Source organism: Rhodamnia argentea, chromosome 1 (assembly GCF_020921035.1).
Source record: "Rhodamnia argentea isolate NSW1041297 chromosome 1, ASM2092103v1, whole genome shotgun sequence".
NCBI classification, from domain to species: Eukaryota; Viridiplantae; Streptophyta; class Magnoliopsida; order Myrtales; family Myrtaceae; genus Rhodamnia; species Rhodamnia argentea.
In genome coordinates this window covers 11,198,206-11,219,843 of record NC_063150.1, presented here as the reverse complement: position 1 = coordinate 11,219,843, position 21,638 = coordinate 11,198,206, and the positions used below count along the sequence as shown (strand labels likewise).

The 21,638-nt window shown below is 40.8% G+C and overlaps 2 protein-coding genes across 3 annotated transcripts; one reads left to right on the top strand and one right to left on the bottom strand.

Moving 5' to 3' along the window:
- On the bottom strand, positions 1-6,217 carry LOC115729944 (putative disease resistance RPP13-like protein 2). Its single transcript, XM_048276778.1, has 3 exons — positions 6,035-6,217; positions 160-2,967; positions 1-18 (listed from the first exon to the last, which is right to left on the bottom strand). The coding sequence occupies exons 1-3, from the start codon at positions 6,215-6,217 to the stop codon at positions 1-3; spliced, it is 3,009 nt and encodes a 1,002-aa protein (XP_048132735.1).
- A 6,972-nt stretch (positions 6,218-13,189) lies between these two features.
- On the top strand, positions 13,190-14,930 carry LOC115729947 (uncharacterized protein PHLOEM PROTEIN 2-LIKE A4-like). 2 transcript variants are annotated; one of them, XM_048273239.1, is made up of 3 exons: positions 13,190-13,505; positions 13,696-13,760; positions 14,301-14,930. In XM_048273239.1, the coding sequence occupies exons 1-3, from the start codon at positions 13,338-13,340 to the stop codon at positions 14,674-14,676; spliced, it is 609 nt and encodes a 202-aa protein (XP_048129196.1). In that variant the 5' UTR covers positions 13,190-13,337; the 3' UTR covers positions 14,677-14,930. The 2 variants fall into 2 exon arrangements, with proteins under 2 accessions (XP_048129196.1, XP_030516441.1); XM_030660581.2 differs by having other exon boundaries at positions 13,639-13,760.
- The last annotated feature ends 6,708 nt before the right edge of the window (positions 14,931-21,638 follow it).

The window sequence follows — 21,638 nt, the reverse complement described above, 5'->3', positions numbered from 1 at the left end:
TCAATTATCTTGCCTTGCCTGCATATTTGGATAAGGAAAAAATAAAACAAATTTACTCTCGTTTAAAGATTGAAGCAAACATGGAATACGCAACAAAAGCCGAGCATGTCAATGAGGAAATGCGTGGATAGAGAAGGCGTAAAAGCGATGAAATTTTACCTGCGCAGAAGAAGAAGAGGTCACCAATTGCGTCTCTTTGATGAATACTTGGCGGGAAGAAGAAGAAGAAGAGGTCACCAATTGCTTCCCGTTGATGAATAGCTTTCCGGTCAGTCGTCCTTTGATGTTCGTAGCCAGTTCTTCCTTCACTTCAATCAAACTAATTTTTTTCAGGAATTGAATATGATCCAATGAATCAACAGACGCTAGGAGTCCGCAGTTCTTGATCTCCAGCTCTTCCAAGCGAGAAAGAGCGGTTTTGTCTACATGAGCTTCTTTCACTTTCTCCAACATCCACAATTTGAGGACGCGGAGCCTTGGGAATGAACCTGAGCCACAGTTCAGGTTTTCACCAGCGTAAGAGCGTGCAAGTAGGTTGAGGATTTCCAAGCTCTGGAACCCTCCCAGGACTTCTATGGAATGATCGTCTAGTCCTGACATGGACAAGGTAAGGATTTTCAGGTTCTGAGGAAGGAGTGTCAAGCCGTCTCCCACGGGCAAGCTCCCCAGCAAGTACAGCTCCGAAAGCGAGTCGAGTCCCCTCATGTTGCCCAAGCTGAGTTCCGAGGGCTGACCGAAGAGATCCCTGGATCTCAGCTTGAGGGATTGCAGCTCTGTGAGATTTGAGATGCACTCGGTCGCTTCCTTGATCACCGGAGAATCACACGTCAGCCCCAATTTCTTGAGCCTGGTCAATTTTCTAAGCACATTGAGCATGGGACTCTTAGCGACTCCGATATATAACCCCCATAATGTTTGGAGATTGCTCGGGTACTTCGCAGATTGTTTACGAAGATTGGTAGACTTATCAAAGCATACCTCATTCATGTACAGGTGCTGGAGGGACTTCACCTTCCAAATCGAACTCGGCAAACTCCTAACATTAGTGTACTTTAGATCTAAAGTCTCGAGGCAGGACATGTTCCCGATGGTTTCCGGGATCGAATCAAGGACTGTCCATCGCAATCCCAAGTACCTCAGGTCTGGCAGTACATTGCCAAGTTTGTTCGGGAGCAACGGCTTGTAAACCCCCTCCAGGTCGAGCACCCTGAGCAGACCACAGTCCCCCCTTGCAATCAATGGCTGGAGCAACTCTTCCACGTCCCTCGAGCGCGTCCCTTGCTTCTGCGTGTTGAAGGATACATAGGAACGGAGGTATTGGAGTTGAAATCCTTGGTGATCCTCTTGATTTTGGACAATCCACGATGAGCAGCCATTATCAACCTTTGGTTGCTCACTATGATTAGTGGACTTGGTGTTCGAATGGATCTGGGGTCTGAGTTGCTTTGCCCTCTTGCACAAGAAATCGTGTATGAAACTAGGCACACGGCACGATTTGGCCGTTCTGACGAGCTTCTTATATCTCACCACATTTACCCAGTTTCGACCAGCCAATTCTTGAAAGCACTGCTCGGCATTGAACCCGTCCTCTTTGACCAATCCTTCGGCAAGCCACAGCCGGAAGAGCCTCCTCGTTGAGATCTCCGAGTCTTTTGGAAAGAGGCACAAATAAAGTAAACAAGGCTTGAGGATGGAAGGCAATTTGTTGTAGCTCAAGGACATGATGTCACTGAATGTGGGATTTTCAGCGTGCCGATCCACCATGACAGGAGAAGCATCGCCGCTTGCCACCACAAGTCCTCCGAGCAGCAAAATCCCCGGAGGAGAGCCATTGCACTTGCTCAGGATGCTCGCTTTAAGACGTGTATCTGCAGCAAAGGAGCCGCATTCCCCCAACAGGCACTCGCTCTGGTCTGCATCTAATTCATGCAACTCGACAGGAGAAGCCCAAGGATCCATAAATGATGGAATTTCAGGATCCCGAGCAGTGATGATGACTCTGCTTCCACTCCTCGAGTCTGGGAGAAAGATCATGAGCTCGTCCATGTGCTCGACCTTATGCAAATTGTCGAACACAATGAGATACTTCAATTCCATTAAGGCCTTATGAAGGATCTCTTTCAGGTTTTCTTCCTCTATGTGCTCTAGATCCTTCAGTTCTTTCTGAGGTGTTTGCTTCAGTATCGTCACCAAGAGATCTTTCAAGGTGAATTTTTCATGAACACCAACCCAGACGCAAAATTGGAAGCTATGATCTATCTCGAGTCTGTTGTACACGCTCCTCACAAGGGCCGTCTTGCCGCTGGCTTCTTTCCCCACCACCCAAACGATGCGAAGTGGCAACGCATCCTGATCGCCATCTTCCACTATCAACTGAGCTAGGAGCTTGCAAGCTTCATCTTTACGGCCCACAATATCCGACTCGATCTTCCAAGTCCGACCTACATTCCCTTGATCTGCATTCTTAGATGAAGCATTTTCATCAAGACTAAGCAGATCATTAGGAGGCAGACCTTGCCCCCGGGGAAGATGATTGGACAATTCCTCGACGCCTCTGAGGAAATCTAGAGCCTTCTTTTCGGTGGCGCGCACATGTATCCTGAGCGACATGAAGCGGACTAATGCATGAATGTTTGCGAGGCGGCCCTTGGAAGACATCAAGTGTTGCGATGCTTCCAGGAGGATCTGATGGGCGATGTCCACAGCACCTCGAGCTCGATCCTGGAGGCAAGATCCGTGGTCGTTGCCTCGCTGGTCGTCGTCGGTGCTGGATTCCAGTAACTTGGAGGTGCTCAAGATTTTCTGGAGATCATTAATTGCTGTTCTCATTCGATAGCGCAATCCACGAGAGAGAACTTTTCCCTCGGAGAGCATGTCTAGCGAATTGCGGATCTCGAGTGAAATGACCACCTCAGAAGTAGCCATCGATATCGGATGCAGGCAGAACAGCACTCGATTCAGCCTCCTCTGTTATGTAACGGAGTGAAGGTTTGTACTTCTATGTATGTATTCGTGAGAGACACAGAGGAGAGAAGAGAAGAGGAGGAAGATGGCAACCACGACTAGAGAATTGGGTAGAGCTTTTGACACTGAAATCGATGATTCTGTAATAACCAAAGGGTTGCAATTTATACAACGCGATGGCTACCAAGTACAAGGGTAGTTAGCTAACTAAAGTCAACTTACAACATTTACTTTCTGCGTAGGCCAAGATGCGTATAGAAGAAAACTTCTTGCTCGAAGTCTACGCTTCGACGGTCAATGGCCTAATTTAGTTTATCAAGTAAACTACAGGTCTTTAAAAAAGATGTGAGAGCTGGCAAGATGCAGGATGCTTTCTTTTTCCTTTTACAAGTTCAGTTTGGCTTCAATTATCTAATGACCTTCGCAATAAATTAATTAGACCTCAAGCCCGTGCACATGCATTACTCTTCAACTGTAATATTCCATATGAAAAATATAGATGTACATTTCACTATCAGGGCATTCAAAATTCTTTTTTTTTTCAATTCAACTTATTGAAATTAGGACACTAGTAGGATGAGCATGATTTCGGGGTAAAAGCGGTACGATTCGGGTTCCAGGATGTGTAGGGTAGATTTCAGATTCCAAAACTTGGGAAACCGGTTCTAACGGGGCTCCACCCGAAACCCGGAGCAAGTTTTTGTATTTTTATTGATATATGTTTTCGCGGGATCCTTGCGGTATTCCATGATATCTGATGATGGGTGTGCAATCTAGAATCACTAATTTGAGCTTCCTTTTTCATTTTCTACAATATTTAGACCGAGATCTTTAATTTGTTAATGTTTTATATGATTCGTTTATCTAAATATAAGTCGTGGTGTAGCAACAAGTGGTGTTCATTAAATGTGATGATTCATTCCAATCGTTCCATTAAAGATACGAGGTAAAAACTTGGGTAAACTCCGAACCGACCCTAGATCTTGTGACATAGTAGGTTTCGGGTTTTAACGTATGCATGGTAAGTTCCAGATTTCAAAAAATAAGAGACGTGTTCCGACAAATAGGTTTTAGGTTATAGGTTCTCGGTAGAACTTGTACGGAACCGAGGCCTCTCACCCCTAGTAACTAGGGGCTCATTTGATAAAACTGAAAAGTAAGTTTATTCATTGCTCAAAATGATGCATCGAAGTACGAGACTTCATAATAGAGCGAACTGAAACAGAGCTAAGTCAAGAATACGACAAATCCAAATCCAAAAAACAAAGCGGATCAACAGAGCACCGGCATGTTAAGCACGCGCTCGTTCCCCAATAACGGATCTATCGGGCATTATAATCGACGGCCAATCACTATCTTCGTCGGTGATGAGCACGTGTCGGAAATTCTTCCTATAGGAACTACGGCGTTGCCAGTCGGTTGTGCACACCTAGGTTGCGCTTTCTTTACACTTGTCGTACGAAGACAAATCAAAATAGTTTGAATGAACACACATTTAACATTTGGTAGACCTCGCCCAACTCCATCTCCTGCTATCGTGCACCCTCGTTGCCTCGCATGCACCGGTCAGGCGCACCCTCAGCGACGACTTCACCTCTGCCCCCTCGCGATGACGGCGGCGATCGCGAGATCTCGCGTTGGTGGGACCTCGGAAGCATGTCCAAAGCTCAGCTTACAAACTTGATAAATTCGTGCGATGATGCGGAATTTCAAACTTGTCTAGAGAGAGTTTGTAGTGTTAGAAACAGTTGTTTAAGAACTTTCGAACATCGAAATTTTAGCATCAAGATTTTTCTTTCCAAAGTTCTGGACTTTCCTGCTAAGAGAAATTGACATTGTTTTTTGTAATCACACTACAATGATTTTTGTAATATGAAATATTCAATTGCTATAGCTCCGTTCGTATTGCGAAAAATGAATAATTTGAAAAATATTTTTCTAAAAGTGATCACTTATATCTCTTATAAAAATAAAAGAACGAACTATATGTTCATCGTACATGAAAATAATTTGGCATAAATTATATTGGCGGCAATGAAAATATTTTTTTATATTGACTAATTATTTTAAAAGATACAAGCGGTCTTTTTTTAGCAAAATTTTTTCAAATCATCCATTTTCCACGAAATAAATTGAATCTGTCTATTTGGTCCTTTTAATGTGTTCTATCCCATATGATCTCACAATTTCATGTTTGATCTTTATTAATTGTAGGTCAATCCCGAGTTATACCGCCACCATCTTTATTAATTGCGAGGGGAGTGTTAGAGTAATTAAATATAAAACTACGCATTCATCTAACAGTTTAAATTTTTAGAACAGTTGGCGGTGATCCCATTAATGTGGAAATTAAGCGGCAACGGGGAGGGCTACAAAGCCCTCAGCCACTTGGTTCCCTATTTCTGTGTTTTTTTATTATTTTAAATTTAGCTTGTTTTAAATTTAATTTAAAAAATTTTGTATAAAAATTCAAATTTGAACCAAAACGACTAGTTTTGGCCACGGCATCGCCATGTAATAAAGAGAAAATGTCAAAAGAAAAAGCCACGTAAGCATTTGTCATCAACTAAGTTAGAAGGAGTTAACGGAATGACTTGATTGCATCAATTTCTCATCTCGCGAGCGTCAGCAATTTCAAACACTTGATTAGAAAAACAGGGGAGAAGAGAGGCACGACCAATGAGACTTGGAAGTAACGGACGAAGTCAATCAAACGGTGGCGTGATTCGCGTGTATACTCTATTGTGCTCTGTTTTAGCTACAATGAGAACGAGATGGCCGGCGAAGGAGAATTTTTTTTTTTTTTTTTTTTGTCAAAGGCGAGGGAGATTTGACGGTGGCTGACGGCAATTGGAGATGGTGGCTGATGGAAATTGTAGGAGTGACGACCGATGATATTAGGGTCTTTCTTCTTCGATGAACCTGCCCGCTCGATCCTTTTTGGCTCAAGATCGGATCAATCTTTTCACATCGTCTTCTTCGAAAACCAATTCCCCTAGTTTCACAGTGGACCATATTTCCTTAATAAATTCGTTCTCCTCTGCTTCAATTCCATAAAAAGAACTCAAACCCAGAGAAATCCATGGATCCAGATAGGAGCTATCCGCTTCTTGCCTTCGCTATCTACCAAATCGACCCCAACTCTTGCCCTTGCCCCACGCCTGACGACGCCAGCAACCTGTTCAACCAAATGCCTCACTTGACCAACCTTAAAGGATGCGTCTTCTCTCGGCCAGTCCGTCCCCGCCGACATCCTGTAGTCCCCGAATCCTCCTCCATGCCCTCGAGCGTAATGAGAGGACCTCAAGTAATTGGTGACTTTTGAGAATTATGGTTTACATTTGGAGAAATTGAGAAATGTTTGATTGTCCAATTTATGATTTATATTTTGGGGCAAATGTTGTAAACTACGTCATTTAGGGCTCTGTATGTTGACTGGGAAAATTAATCGGATTTTCGGCGACTCGGATCGGAATAGACAATTAACTGATCATTTTTTCTAAAATAGTGTCACCTAAGTGATCCGAAAAATATTTTTGGCAATAAAGTGAATATCGTACAATACTTTTGGCACTTCTAGTGTCTTTCTATCTAACAATGTAAAGATTTCTATTAATGTAGATCTTGATAAAATGATGAGTATGTGCACTATTTATAACATCGGACGAGGGTCAAGGGACAGTCTATCCTTTTATGCTCTGGAAGATGTCTAGGACTTACCTTGGATGAGTGTTTGCTTGTCCATGGCCGTTATTGACGTTGTTCAGGAATGCTATTGACCTCCTTGTTAAAAGACACCTCACCCGTATTTGTACGCAATAGAGCTATTTGCATATCCATCTTTCCTATTCATCATGGATGAAGGAGGGATTCTTTCAAAAGATTTCGTGATCATTCCATTGTTATCATTTTCGATTGTGTTGCAATTGGCCAAGACGAGCGGCCCACAAGGGACGCTGGCACTAATCCACAGTTGTCGTTGTTTTGCCAATTATGGTCGGCTTGGCCAACACTAGCGACTCCACCAGTGGCGACGATGGGAGAAGCGCAGAGGTCGGGCTCAGGTGAACTTTTTGGTGAATGATGTAGTCGAGACCCATGCAAGTGAGGGAGAGGGCTGAAGGTAAAAAAGTGAGAGGGGCCTAAAGGAGGAGGGAGATTAAAAGAAAAAAAATCTGACAAGTGGGGCTCATTATGAACATGTGGCAACTAATGAGTGGAGTTGATGGACAGCCTACGTGGCGCAACAGGACTCTTCAATATTGTCTCATTGGACAAGGGTCGAGAGACAGTCTATCCTTTTCTGCTCCGGGAAGATCTCTACTCTAGGACCTACCTTGGATCCAATCCGGCCCAACCATTTGGGCCTAGAAGTATCACAAGGCTCAAGCCATGAATCGTGGGCCTATTCGAAAATGTATAAATCAGGTTGATGATCGCATCTGGTTCCAATTACAGCAAGCCACACACACCCAATGTAATCTTGATTAAATAAGTAAAACATATGAGAAATCACCAGGAGCAAAATCCTAAGATCCGGATTTGCGGGGCCCATTGGTAGAAGCTTCTTGATTGCGTTTTCAACCGATTGATCAAGAAAACAGAAAAAAAAAAATCAAGGAAAAAGCTGTTAAAGTACGTGGGAGCTGTAATCAGCTTTCAAACGCATTGAAAAGCTTCTCGCATTTTGTCTTATCGTCGACTCCATCACCGGAGATCTTGCCTCCGGCTGTCCTTCCCTGTGGAGGGATAATTAAGAGTGTGAATGATTATTATTTTCGAAGAAAAACGAAATTGCGATCAAATGGATTTCTTAGAAAATAGATTTAGAAGAGAAATAGAGAAATATAACAGTTATTATGCCCGCCCTAAGAGCCACAACCGAAAGTGTCTTGAAAAGATGCTCAATCAGAAAATAAAAAGGACAAAAAGTCACGAGTTTCTGCTTTAGTTCTGAACTATGTTTTATCATGTATACAAAGAAGAATTTTGATCAGTTATTCGCATGTACCCGGAGTAACATTCAAGCAACGCCCTTTGATTTCACCTCTTTCAGCTCATGTTTCTTTGGCACAAAATATTTGCATTTTCGAAAGTCCGGAAAAATCTCTTTTTATCGAGAAGAAAATAAAGAAAGAAAGAATGAGGCAAAAAAAAAAAGATACGTGGAGCACCCAGTGTGATGTGAGAGGAACTTCGTAGTCTTGACCAAACCACCCCTTGTAGAGAGCCTAAATTATTAATTTATTTCTTCATTTAATTTAGTTGATTTGGTGCTGACTATGGTAGAAGTACATGTTTTCACTACAGTTCCTTATTTAGGGTTGTTTTCCTATGTGTCTTATTGGGGTTAGCTTTTAAATATGATATAAATGCATCAAAAGTCTTAAAATTTGCCACAAAAGTGCAATTTGGGTCATAACAAATTCAAGAAGTGTAGTCAAGTTCTAATTGGTGCAATTCAGTCACAAAATGTTGATATGATATTTATAATTGTCGGGGTTAACAATACCATATAGAGAGGGTGAACAAGATGTGTTGGAACAATGAAGAACTTTTGCATAATATAACAAGTTAAACTTCAAACAGCAATAGAAACTGATTGTAGAAATCAGGTGGATGTGCTGCTGATGAACATATAGTGATGATGAGGAACAAGCAATGCTAATAGTGATGAGAAAGAAGATTTTGCAAGAAAATATATAGTGGTTCATTTTTATCCACAAGCCTATTCTACTCTCAACACTAATAATTATAACAAGGTGGAATCCACTAGTATTTTTCAATAAAAACACTCAAAGCCCATGACTCGTTTAATTCATTTTTATCCAACCCAATACAGATGATTGTTCCCCATTGAAATACTCAAGGAGCCATTAGTTCTAGTGTTACCAGCAGCAAAACATCATTGAAAATCGCCAGAATGGCTCTTGGATATCAGCAACGTTCATCTGCCGGTGGCGGTTTCCTAAAACAGTGTCAGTCTACTTTTGTCAGGGTCTGTCTCTTACTCATTAATGCCAAAATTGCACCTGATTAACTCTAGTACTCTTTTTTGAATTCAAAGGCCTGAAGATGATTGTTAGACACCAAATTGAGGTTGGAAAAAGGATGTCTACATTCTGCAACAGGCAGCAGAATTTTACGTAACTCATTCCCGCGTGCGTTCGCTCAACTAAAACTTCATGACGATGGAACCTTTTATCCATCAAAAATTAATTTTCATTTGTTAGTGGTATGCCGAGAAAGAGTGATTGAAAAAGTTTTCGGGCTTGATTGAAAAATTAATGGTTATTCGATATATATTCTTTCAACATATGTTAGTATCTTTGCAAAGTGACGGTGATGAGGACGGTGAACCTAGACAAGCATCGCAAGCCGTTGCAAATGGATTGGAAAATCTTGGCTAGTGCTCATTGTTGACACCTAATTTTGGCGATCTCATATTATTATTATTATTATTATTATTATTATTATTATTATTATCCGTTAAATAAGAATGCGTCTAATTTATTTTTGTCTTATTGTAAAATAGAAAAAGTAAAAAAAAACTACATAAAATGTTTAAAAAAAAAGGAAAGAAAAAATCAGGTTGGGCCAGTTCGACTCAAGCCCGCCCGGGCGAAGCTCGGCCCATGTTTTCTCTACTTTTCCCGCAGACAAAGCTCGGGCCCACAGCTCTTTATTTTGTTCTCATGCGCAGCCCACCCATGCGCAGCCCAATTGGGCAACTCTCCTTCTCAGCCCATTTTTCTTCTCCTTGTCCACTAGCCCACATTCTTTTTCTTTTCACCCATGCTCTCCACTCACGCCACTCCTCCTGCAAACCATCACGTCACTCTCAAGCGTGCTTTACATGGTCTCCAATTGACCCACGTCCCCATCAAGCGGGTTTTGCTCTTGTCCACGGGGGTATACTTGCGGAAGGAGGCAAGAAGAGTATAAAGCAAGGAGGAGTGGGCAGGCCAGAGGTTCGTTCGGTCGGAGAGAAAAAAAAAGGGGGCATTCAGGGCTTTGAATCTTGAGAGCAGAGAGCAAAACAAGGGCTCTCACACGTTGAGAGCAGAAGAGGAAAAAGAAGCAGAGCTGGTGGGACACAGAGGATGGCGAGCGAGGGGAAGAGCATGCAGAGGCTCTTGGTGATCGAGAGCAGAATGAAAATCAAGAGGGCCCTTGGTGGAAAATAAAGGAGGCGGAGAGGGAAACAAAGAACAGAGAGCAGGAGAGACCGTTTCGCCCGCACCTACGCCCGATCGACCGTCTCCACTGTCGCTGTCCAATGACTCCCGTTCGATCGTTCTTTTCCAACCAAGGGTTGCAGAGCAGAAAGCAGGGGACCGAGGGCTTGAATAAAGCGAGACTGTGAGAGAAGGAGCAGTCCTGAGCATCCCCAAGCTAAGCCGACCAGTCAATCCTCCACAGTCGTCCATTGGTGCCGCCCCGACAACCTTCAACGCCTCCATGAACCAGTCCGGCGGAAGCAAATCACCTACAGTGGCAGCTTGGCGGATGTCCAGAGTTGATGAAAACCAAGACCCAGCTCGAGTTTTCTCGTTTGGGCACGTTTTTGGCTATCACTGTTGTAGACGGAGATGAAGGCCGTTTCGGCCTCGCTCGGACTGGGCGTCGGCGGAGGTGGTGTTCAGCCTGGTCAGAACTAGCGGTTGCACTTGTGGTGTTCGGTCTTGTGGTTCTTTACTCGATCTGGTGTCCGGGATCGTTGAATGGTGCACGGAGGTTCAAGCGGAGGCAATGCAAAGGTGAACAGGGGCGACGCGAGCTCGGTCAGTGGCGACACCACCATGAACAGAAGCGACGTGAGGGTGGTAGCCAAGCAAAGCTCGTGTCGGCCAAGCAACGACCTGTGTGCCACGATTAGTGCACTTTGTGTTGACGATGCCTGCAGTTTGTGAGGGATCGGGAAGCGCCAGAATTTGAGCTTGCTTGGTCGGATGTCCTCCTGGAATAGCGCCTGGGCATAGAAGAAGGGGAGTCGGAGCACCTGGAGTCGAAGCTGGCAGAGACCCGGCGACGTTTGTGGGCTGGTAAGGACCAGTCAGTCCGAGTCGGAGTCTTTTCGTGGTTGCTCGCTTCTGGTTGCGCGTTGGGGACCTCGGTGTAAGCTCGAGTAGGTGCAGACGTCTTTGGAAAAAAAAAAAAGGCTATGAAGAAGAGCATGGGAGGAAGAACACCAAAAAATGTGGGACCAGGTTTCAAGAGCTCACTTGTGCTGGCGAGTCTTCCATTTGGAGCTTGTCAAAGACTGGACTGGGAATAGACGTCAGAGTTGGGCCGGCGCTGATCTTAGGCCTAAGCTGGTTTCTGTTGAGGCCCATTTCAAGTTTTTCTCTCAGTTCCTTTTTGGGTCGTAGTTAAACTGGGCTCATTCTTTGAGCCCAGCCTGTTTATGTACCCAGGCCGCGGAGGCCTGAGCCTGATCGACCCGGACCCGTTTATTATTATTATTATTATTATTATTATTATTATTATTATTAGAAATAGAAAACTCCAGAAAATGCCCAAAAATAGGAAATAGGTAGGAAATGCCTCTATTTGCCTATATTGTCTAATTAGGCTTTTTACATGTGTGATTATTGATTATTTGTCATGTTTAATTCGCACGACTTAGTTTCAACTTCGCATGTGAATGGCTATAATTTATTCCGTAATGTATATCTCAGTAGATAAATTAGCACGGTAATTAGAGTTTAATTCAAGATACTCGTTTTATTCTTTAATTGACCGAATCGCGCTAACTATCTTCTTTGAGTGAATGCATGAGATGGATATCCCGACGTGGCAATCGATGACGATGCCCACGGAGATTACAGACCATTGGGATTTAGCAAGGATGAAGACCGACGTCTAATCCGATTTGATTTCATGCGTATCCGATCTGCGTGTCAGAATTGTTTGTTTAAATATTGTCATCATAGATATGGTTTGCATGTGTTCATTCCAGTCTAGTATTTGGCATGTTTACCCGATCAAGTGTTCATTACAGCATTGTCTTTTGAAAAATTGTCTGTTAATCGCTTTTCCTATTTGCTAGGTTAAGGATAAATAGGTAATTGCACGAAATGACAATAAAAAAATTATGCATGATCACTTAATACTAGTTAGATACCCGATAAGCTTAAAATGATATGCAGAATATGTGGTCACCTTAGGGAATATCGACTGGTTAGGTACCAAAAGGGCGCTAATTATCTAGTTAGCGTAAACAAGTCCCCGAATCTAGAAGCTCACGTTACGTAGGAATCTAGATAACCCTCCCGTGTCTCGATTGGTTTCTAGCCGACCTCAATAGGCTAGTGGCGACTCTTAATAGCATTTTAGTTTGCTAATCGGTAAAAGAAATCCAATGTCACGCGAGGTAGGACTTGGGAGAGTTCACGCCACCGACCTATGGCGATACCTCTAAACCCGTCGGACCCTCCATGGGAGGCCGAAGGCGAGGTCGCGACACTCATCACCGAATCCGGTGATCGACCGCCGAAATTTTATAGTGGCAAATTTGTTCTTGGATGATGAAAGTGTGTTTCTAGCTTACTGTGCTTTGTTATTTGCATTTGAGTTTTGTTTTGTTATGCAGTTATTTGGAATTTTCTAGACTTTGAGGATGTAACTCTCAAATATTATTATAATATATTAATGAATGCCATCTTTCTTTTGACCATGTTTTTTTCTCGAGTGTTTGAATTCATTTGGAATAATGGGTGTTGAATTAGGGGTGCTATGCTTGTGAAAATCACTTCCGTTTGTTTCGTGGAAAGTAAGTGATTTGAAAAGTATTTCCAAAAAATAATCTTTCATATTGCTTATAGAAAATGAATAAACACAAAATATTTTATATTTTCGACATCTACTCAAATGTTTAAACATAAATTGTGGTCGGTAATGAAAATATTTGTCATTGATTAATATTTCAAGCGATACATGTGATTAATCATTTTCCTCAAAACAAACGAAGCCTTTCATTTTCAGCAAACTAAAATAAAAATGTTTTCCTAATTTCGAAAATGGGAAAATGTTTTCCCAATTTTAATCGTGAGTCTTTTTTTTTTTTATATAGCAAAAGATTTTCCGGTTAATTAATTATTTTCAGCAAACCAAATACATATGAAAGTCTAGAAAATGAATTCGCGAAAAGCTCTTTCATTGGAACAAAGGCACTCGAGTATAAAAATAAATACCCTCTGAATATTAGTCAAGACCGAAAAATCAACAACCACAAGAAAAGACCGAAAAGTCTACTTTCGACGAGCACCCTTTCTCTTCCCGTTCTTTATCACAAAGTGTGGAGACATCTTCTTGAATTGAAACAGGTTTAGCCGGTTGCGAGAAAACAAAGGGAGGAAGTCACAGATTCAATGGAGCCAGATGAAGAAAACACCCAAGTAGAGAAAACAAGACAGAGAAGACCTCCTCTCCTCGCCCTGACTTTTGTTAGAAAAGCTACGAATGCGGATTCCTCGACCAGTGTCGAAGAGCTGTGCGATCGGATCTACGGTGGAGTGCTCATGAATGATAAAAAACTGGTAATTCAACTCTATGAATGATTTATTTTATCAGGAAAAAAAAAGAAAGATTGTAGAAACTACGTTGCTCTTGTAATTATTTAGTTTAGACATGAGAAATGAGCGGCGAACTTGTTCTGGTGTGCAACTGTAGAAGTTCTGGGTCGACGAAGTTCACGACAAGAATTGCTTCTTGTTGCTTGCTAAAGAGTTGTCCATCATTTGGATCGATTCTCCGGAGTATTGGTGTTGGAAAAATGACGAGAAGGAGAAATGGTAACTATTACTCACTCTTCAATTGTGAACGCAGAAACATTTCCATGGTAGAAAATGTGTGGGTACTTGTTTGATTTTTACTGCATCTGTCGTGAAAAAATGAAACGCGTGTTTGTCTAGCGTGAGTACCGCAAGAAAACAATGACCGATATCACTTCATAGCTGCTTGATATACTCGGAATTTACCGACTTGTTTTAAGGTTTTCGCTTGATATGGAAGTTTTTGACCAAAAAGACGAAGATGTAATATGGATGATCAATGAACTAGACTCTCCAGTTAAAGGTAAATAACAGTATCAACTTTGTCTTTAAAGTATGGGATAGACTTGATCTATGTAGATAGAACTTGCAGAAAACAGTACTTCTTGCAGAACATAATCATGAACTAAATTGGATCCAAATTTTGAAATCCCACTTGCACTCCATCCACCAGGACTGATTTTTATCTCAAGACTTTTTCTGAGAATAAAAGGGGAAAATTTTGTCTACAGCTTTCATGTCATCGTTAACTGGCTAATTGTTTCGAATGTGGACTCTCAGTTACGGCGGCGAAGTAGACGTTACTGTGGCGGAGCTGAAGACGGTATGCTGGCTACAAATTTCGGGCGCGTTTAAGACAATTGTACTCTCTCCGAAGACCACATATGAGGTTGCCTTCGTGGTGAAGAGGATTGCAAATAGGAGAGGGTGGTACCTTCCGGTGAACTTAAACCTCACTCTGCCGGATAAAACCACGCAGGGACGCATTGAAAATTTGGAGAAGACGCCGGAGGGAGAATGGAAACACATCCTTGTCGGCACATTCGTGACGACTCCGGAGAACGTTGGTGAGATAAGCTTTTCCTTCTCCGAAACAGGTAATCATTGGAAGTCCGGACTCCTCATCAAAGGTGTTGCCCTTCGACCAAAAGATTAAGCATCAAGTCTGTTAAAAAAAGTTTGAATATGCAACATCAATTGAAGAAAAAGATGAAGCGAAAGGTGTTGTGCAGTGAAGTGATTAACAGTTAATATGTTTCTGTTGTTCGATCAAGGTGAAAGTGATTGGCAGATGCGATTTCTCTGTGGAATGAATTTGCTGGTTTGTCTTATCTAGATTGTTGAAAATATGTCTCGAATTTGAGCCCGAAATATAAAGTTTCCTAATTCAAATAGATTTCCTATTTTAAATAGTTTTCCTAGTTGTTAGTTTCCTAATTCATGAATGTTTCCTGGTTTGGATCCAATTCTTGTCTATGTATACAAGACGTGGATGTTTTTGGTGAAGAATATCAAAGAGGTTTCTTTGTGAGTTACACCCCGAGAGTTTTAAGTGTTGAAGCACATTATATCTTGTGTTTAAGATTTACTAATTCCTTCGTGAGATTGAAAAATTATTTCGTGAGAAATTATGGGGCTAAACACTTATGGGTTAATAAATGTAATAGGAGTTGTGAAATATTGAGAATATTTGAGTAACTCGGGTGTGGTTTACAATCCGGAGTGTATCGCTTGATCTATAATAGAATTCATTGATGTATTGTCCCGTGGACGTAGGTCACCCAATCAAACCACGTAAATTTAGTGTTCGATTAATTTTCTTATTCTGTCTATTTTATCATTCGATCGTTTGATTTCGCAACGTAGGTGTTGCAATGTTTGTCTAACAAGGGTGAGTTTATGTTGAAAATTTATGTCTACCACCACCACAACATGGTGTTGTTCGCATCAACATTACACCGTGGGTCGTGGGACCAGCGTCCATTGCCGTCCTTTGTAGTCATCAGGCGATCTACGTCCAGGAGAAGAACCCTAACTTGGGTTGTGGGTTCTCTTGAAGGTTGATCCCGACATGCCATTTCGACACGCACAGGGTCACTGTATACATGATAATTTATGATATGTGTGTGTGTGTTTATATAATAATAATAATAATAATAATAATAATAATAATAATAATAATAATATACATTTAATATATATTTAATATACAATGTGTATCAAAATGTCGAAATTATCCTTTTTTGAAAAATGACGTGTCGGTGTGTTTTGGCGGCGCTACATAGTGTGTCATCATAAAGGGTGCTTGAGCTATAGATCAAGTGAATCGAACACAAAGTTTATGATTGATATGTTATCCCACCACGGCATTCTAATACCTTAGTAGGGACTGTCTATTAGCCATTAAACTCCTTCTCGATTTTGGTCCATAACACAGATATGCTCTATAGTAGCAATTTTTTATGCATGGGTTTCACAATGTGGCAAGTGTAGAGCATACTACCAGGATTAACTTTTAGAACGATTGACAGTGATTTCATGAACTCTTATATAGTATCAAAGCATGAGGCATTGAGTTTCAATCTTTTCAAATTTCATTTGCCTTCTCAATTAAATATATTCACGCTTAATATTAGACAACACGATTAGACTAAGCGTGAAGGGAAGTGATAGGATAAAATCGCTCTTTTCTATCGGCCTAAGCTTTTTAGAACAATTAAAGTAGTCTCACCAAATCTCACAACAGGCACGAAGAAAACTGGCCGACAGCCATAATCCAAATCTCGGCCATGATCCACATGATCAGGTTTCAGACAGGTCCTAAGCCCGTGAAGGAATTTTACTCAACAATTGTGATCGGAGTATCAACATTTTATTCGCACTCTCTCTAGAATTTATAAAGTGGTGTTCGGAAAGCTTGCTTTAAGGTGAAATTAATCCTAGATTGTGTCCTATATATTCATTTAGACCATTAGATGTCGTCGTCCTAGAAAAGGAATTGAGTGCATCCACCTCGATGGAGCCGGTTAACGTACGCATCCGCTGCTCCGCTGCAGCGAAGGCTTGTCATCTCCATAGCATGGGGAGATCTTGAGCTCTGCACGTCCTCCTGGGCATAGCTAAATCACTCTCAGCAAACAAACAAGGCAACACAACAACCACGGTAACAGCTCTCTTCTAGATCGAAGGGAACAGTTCTGTGATTCTCATACGTTCGAAGACCAAAGCAAGAAAACAGAGAACCGGCAAAGCTTAAACGTGCCAATTGGAGAGTCTCAGGCTTTGAAGTTCCCTTTTGCGCATGCGCATTTGGGATCATGGAGACGATATCGACAAAAGAAATGATGAACTGCTCAAGAGGGAAGCTTATTGGATAAAAGGGCGATCGTATGTCACCCCCACTTTCCAAGCAATATACAAAGGCATAAATGGGGGCATCGATCCCGGTTGAGCAAAGTGAAAAATTCACGTGTGCCAAATTTGTCCACGAGAATTCACGAGCCAATGGAGCAATCCCAAGTTGCAAGAATTGTCCACATCAAACCTGACAAAAAAAAAGGGAACAGCTTTATCGGTCAGTGGGGTTTCTGGAGGTCGCCCCCCACTCATCCCTCTCTCTCGTCGATATCGTCTTGCAAGATTGCCCTGGTCCTTAGGGCTTTTTAGGGTTACTTTGTCCTCTTCTTTTTGGCAAGACGTGACGATTCTTGTTTCGTGCAGTTTGGATCCATGTGATGTTTCCCCATTTTTTTCTCGTTCTATTCATCCGACAATCAAGTTGTTTGCATTTCACCATGTGCTGCTTCCATTCAACTTTTGACCGCTTGGCCTGCTGAGCTGTGATCAACACTTTGGGCCTTCGTCGGTCCCACAGCCATTATTAAAGCTTGGTGTTACGTCAATCCGGCGCTGCAGAGGGCGGTACGAGTCCAAGCACTGTCCAACACACTTTATTTTTAGCGTACGACAACCAAGCACGAATCATGTCTCCTCCATTAGTTGTAAGCAAAGTATCTTGGCAAGGGTCCCATTCATACGTCGTTCTTCGTGACTTGTCTTACGACATCCGCTGTTTTTGTAATGCCAAATAAGCAATCGAATAATAAAATAAATTAGATATTAAATGTACGTAATTCGATCATAGAGATTTATGTGTATAGAGAGAGCAGCAACGGATTTCATTATAAAATACAGAGATTACAGACCACATTCGAGTCACTCAAACACTGTATTTTTCAAGCTTCAGTTATATTCAATAACGCACATAGTGTTTCGCTCTTAATTTTTTGCAAAATAATCTCTTAATTTGACAAAAAAAATTACACAAATCTTACCAAGCTTGAACACTAATTTTCTTGGAGTAATTCACGAGTAAAAGCACCCTCTTGGATTGCACGCCGACCGATTCATATAGAGCACACCCACGGTCAAAAAAGCTTTCTCAAGGTTCCGCACCAACAACCCGGCAAATGTCACCAAAAATCCCGAACTATACTCTTTGTGACATATTTATCCCAAACTTTTTTTTGTGATACTAAAAATCCCAAACTTCTATCATAGTGACACATCTACCCTCTATTAGGGTTCCATTAAAAATCTCCGTTAAAATCTGATGTGGCAATGACGTTGCGCCACATTAGATTTTTTTTTTAAAACCAAAATTTAAAAATATTGTTCATTGTTCATAGTTACTGTTATAGAGGGTAGATGTGTCACTATGATAGAAGTTTGGAGTTTTTATTGTCACAAAAAAGTTTGGGGTAAATGTGTTACAATGAGCATAGTTCAGGATTTTTTGTGGCATTTGCTTGGAAAGTAAATTATAGTGTCCTTATCTCTTGCAGTACCGTATATATCATTTTAGGGGATTTACTTGATTTCGAACATCCACAAAAAATGCTAACTTCCACTTTAATCTTGCGAATAAGTCTTATCCATAATTTTAGATTTTCGTTTTGGGTTCAAACTCAAGATATATTTTCAACAGTTTTGATCCGTTGCCATGGTTCGGCGATAGTCATCCTACTTACGGAACCCTTTGAGCACTCTATGGAAAAAAGCATAAAAAAAGTCATAAATTTATTTTATTGATGCTAATTCCTAAAATATTTTGCATTTTTGTAATTAAGTCCATCCGACTAATTAAGTCCATCCGACCAATTTGTCTAGACTATAATACATCTAAAGGGTGAAGGTTAAAGAAATATAGAAACAGTGATTTAAACAAAAAATCTTGGCATCAAATTAGATAATGTTCTCGTTCTATTAAGTAAGCTCTTTTTTTTTCCCCCTTTTTCAGAGTTCTGTCAATTTCATTACCATAAGAGAAAAGAACAAACCAATTCACAATTTACTTTCCAAAATGCGAAGCCATATCGTACTTCAAGGGAAAATGCTTTAAAAACAATGCCTTTGGAATGATTGACACAGATCCTTTTTCTCAAAAGGTTTGATCCTATGTTTTCTTTTGAATCATTGTTAGGGTTGATGAATGTCTTCTGTGCTCAATTTTGCTGGACTTGGTGGAACACGAAAAGCAAAAATCATATCATCGTTACATCCCCAACATGAACCGACGCTTGATCACCCATTGACCTCGTTTGAACATTGGATTAAAACATGACCCTGAGATTAACTCAGCCGAAAAGACTGCATGTAATGTCCATATCTCTTGCCATCACTGAGAATTACAACTGCACAAGGAATAGCTATCATCTTATAAATGGTTTCCTAAATTGTTTTATCAGACTTGGAAGTGATCGCAAATGCAGATGTAAAAGCGGAGATCCACATGGCCCTACTTGAAAAGATAGGGAAAGGGAATCTTTTATTTTTAGCGTACGACAACCTAACGCAATAATGGGACCCAAAAAAAAGGTGGCAGGGCAATTATTATATGCGCTCAGATGGTCGTTGTTCTGCTTTTATTTCATCCAGCCAAGCACGAGTCATGTCTCCTCCATTAGTTGTAAGCAAAATATCTCGGCAAGTGTCCCCTGCAAACGTCGTTCTTCGTGGCTTGTCGTACGTCATTCGATAAAAATATCGTACGAAATAAGCGATCGAACAATAAAATAAAAAAATAAATTAGGTATTAAATATACGTGATTCGATCGTAGAGACTTATGTCTACAGAAAAAGCAGCAACGGATTTCTCTATAGAACACAGAGATTACAGACCACACTCGAGTCAGTCCAACAATGTATTTTTCAAGTTTAAGTTATATTTGATAACGCACATAGTATTTCGCTCTTAATTTTTTGCAAAATAGTCTTTTAATTTGACAACAAAAAAATTACACAAATCTTACCAAACCAAGCTTGAACACTAATTTTCTTGGAGTAATTCACGAGTGAAAGCACCCTCTTGGATTGCACGCCGACCAATTCATATAGAGCACACCCACGGTCAAAAAAGCTTTCTCAAGGTTCTGCACCCACAGCCCAGCAAATGTCACCAAAAATCCTGAACTATACTCATTGTGACATATTTACCCTAATTTTTTTTTTGTGATACCAAAAATCCCAAACTTCTATCATAGTGACACATCTACCCTCTATTAGGGTTCCATTAAAAATCTCCGTTAAAATCTGATGTGGCAATGACGTTGTGCCACATTAGATTTTTTTTTTTTAAAACCAAAATTTAAAAATATTGTTCATCGTTTATAGTTACTGTTATAGAAGGTAGATGTGTCACTATGATAGAAGTTTGGAGTTTTTATTGTCACAAAAAAAGTTTGGGGTAAATGTGTTACAATGAGCATAGTTTAGGATTTTTTGTGGCATTTGCTTGGAAAGTAAATTATAGTGTCCTTATCTCTTGCAGTACCGTATATATCCTTTTAGGGGATTTACTTGATTTCGAACGTCCACAAAAAATTCTAACTTCCACTTTAATCTTGCGGATAAGTCTTATCCGTAATTTTAGATTTTCGCTTTGGGTTCAAACTCGAGATATATTTTTAACAGTTTTGATCCATTGCCATGGTTCAGCGATAATCATCCCACTTACGGAACCCTTTGAGCACTCTGTGGAAAAAAGCATAAAAAAAGTCATAAATTTATTTTATTGATGCTAATTCCTAAAATATTTTGCATTTTTATAATTGAGTTCATCCGATTAATTTTAGGTAGATGCCCGTCGTCATACGTGGTACTCTAGCGTTGATGTAGATATTTTTATAATTTTGTTTTATTTTTTACCAATTTTTTTGGTTTTTCCTTTCTTTTTTTTTTTTTTAAATTGAGGGCCGGCGAGATCGCCCGCCAACCCATGCTGGCCCCAGGCGAGGGCATCGCGGCGGTCAAGAATTCTTTTCTGGAATTCTTGCCAGATCTGTTGATGGAAGAGGTGATCTTCGCATCGTTGCGTACTAAAGTTAAAGCTCGCTAGAGTTTTTCTTGCGGATGAAATCCAGACATCCAGTGATAGCAGTTCTTCGACCTTGAATGAGACCATGCCTATCTTCCAACTATCGAAACTCATTAAATTAACCATTGGCTTAAGACAACCGTACTGGGATCCCCGAAAGTGGTCTAGTGTCATACGAACTTTGGCAGCGTTTCTTGGCTCCGATGACATCTTTTAGTCGCCCCATGCGGGGCCAAAAAAGTGTTGTACAAAGACGTCCCTACGTGACACGAGAACGATTAGAGAAGATGAGGTTTTCAAATAATTTCCATATATAATTGCACATTTTTTAACATGCCGTGCCATGTGGAAGATCAGCGTCTACATCAACGATTTTCGATCAAAATTAATTAGATGTAATCAATTGACATAAATACAAAAGGTTTAGGATCAAATCGACATCAATAAAAGATTTAAGAGTGAATTGATATCAATGCAGTAAATTTGTGACTTTTTTGACACTTTTTCCAGTGCTCTGACTGATTATGAGTTGCACCAAGCGCTATAGTCCTCTCTGTCTTATTTGGACACCAAGCGCTATAGTCCTCTCTGTCTTATTTGGACATTCCTACGCGCATTAGTACGCTCATAACAGTTACGCAACTTAATATTTAGACATCATTATTGAGTCACATTGTCACTGTTCCACAAATGAACTATCATTTAATTAGGCACCTCCGATACAGAACAACAGCATGCTAAAG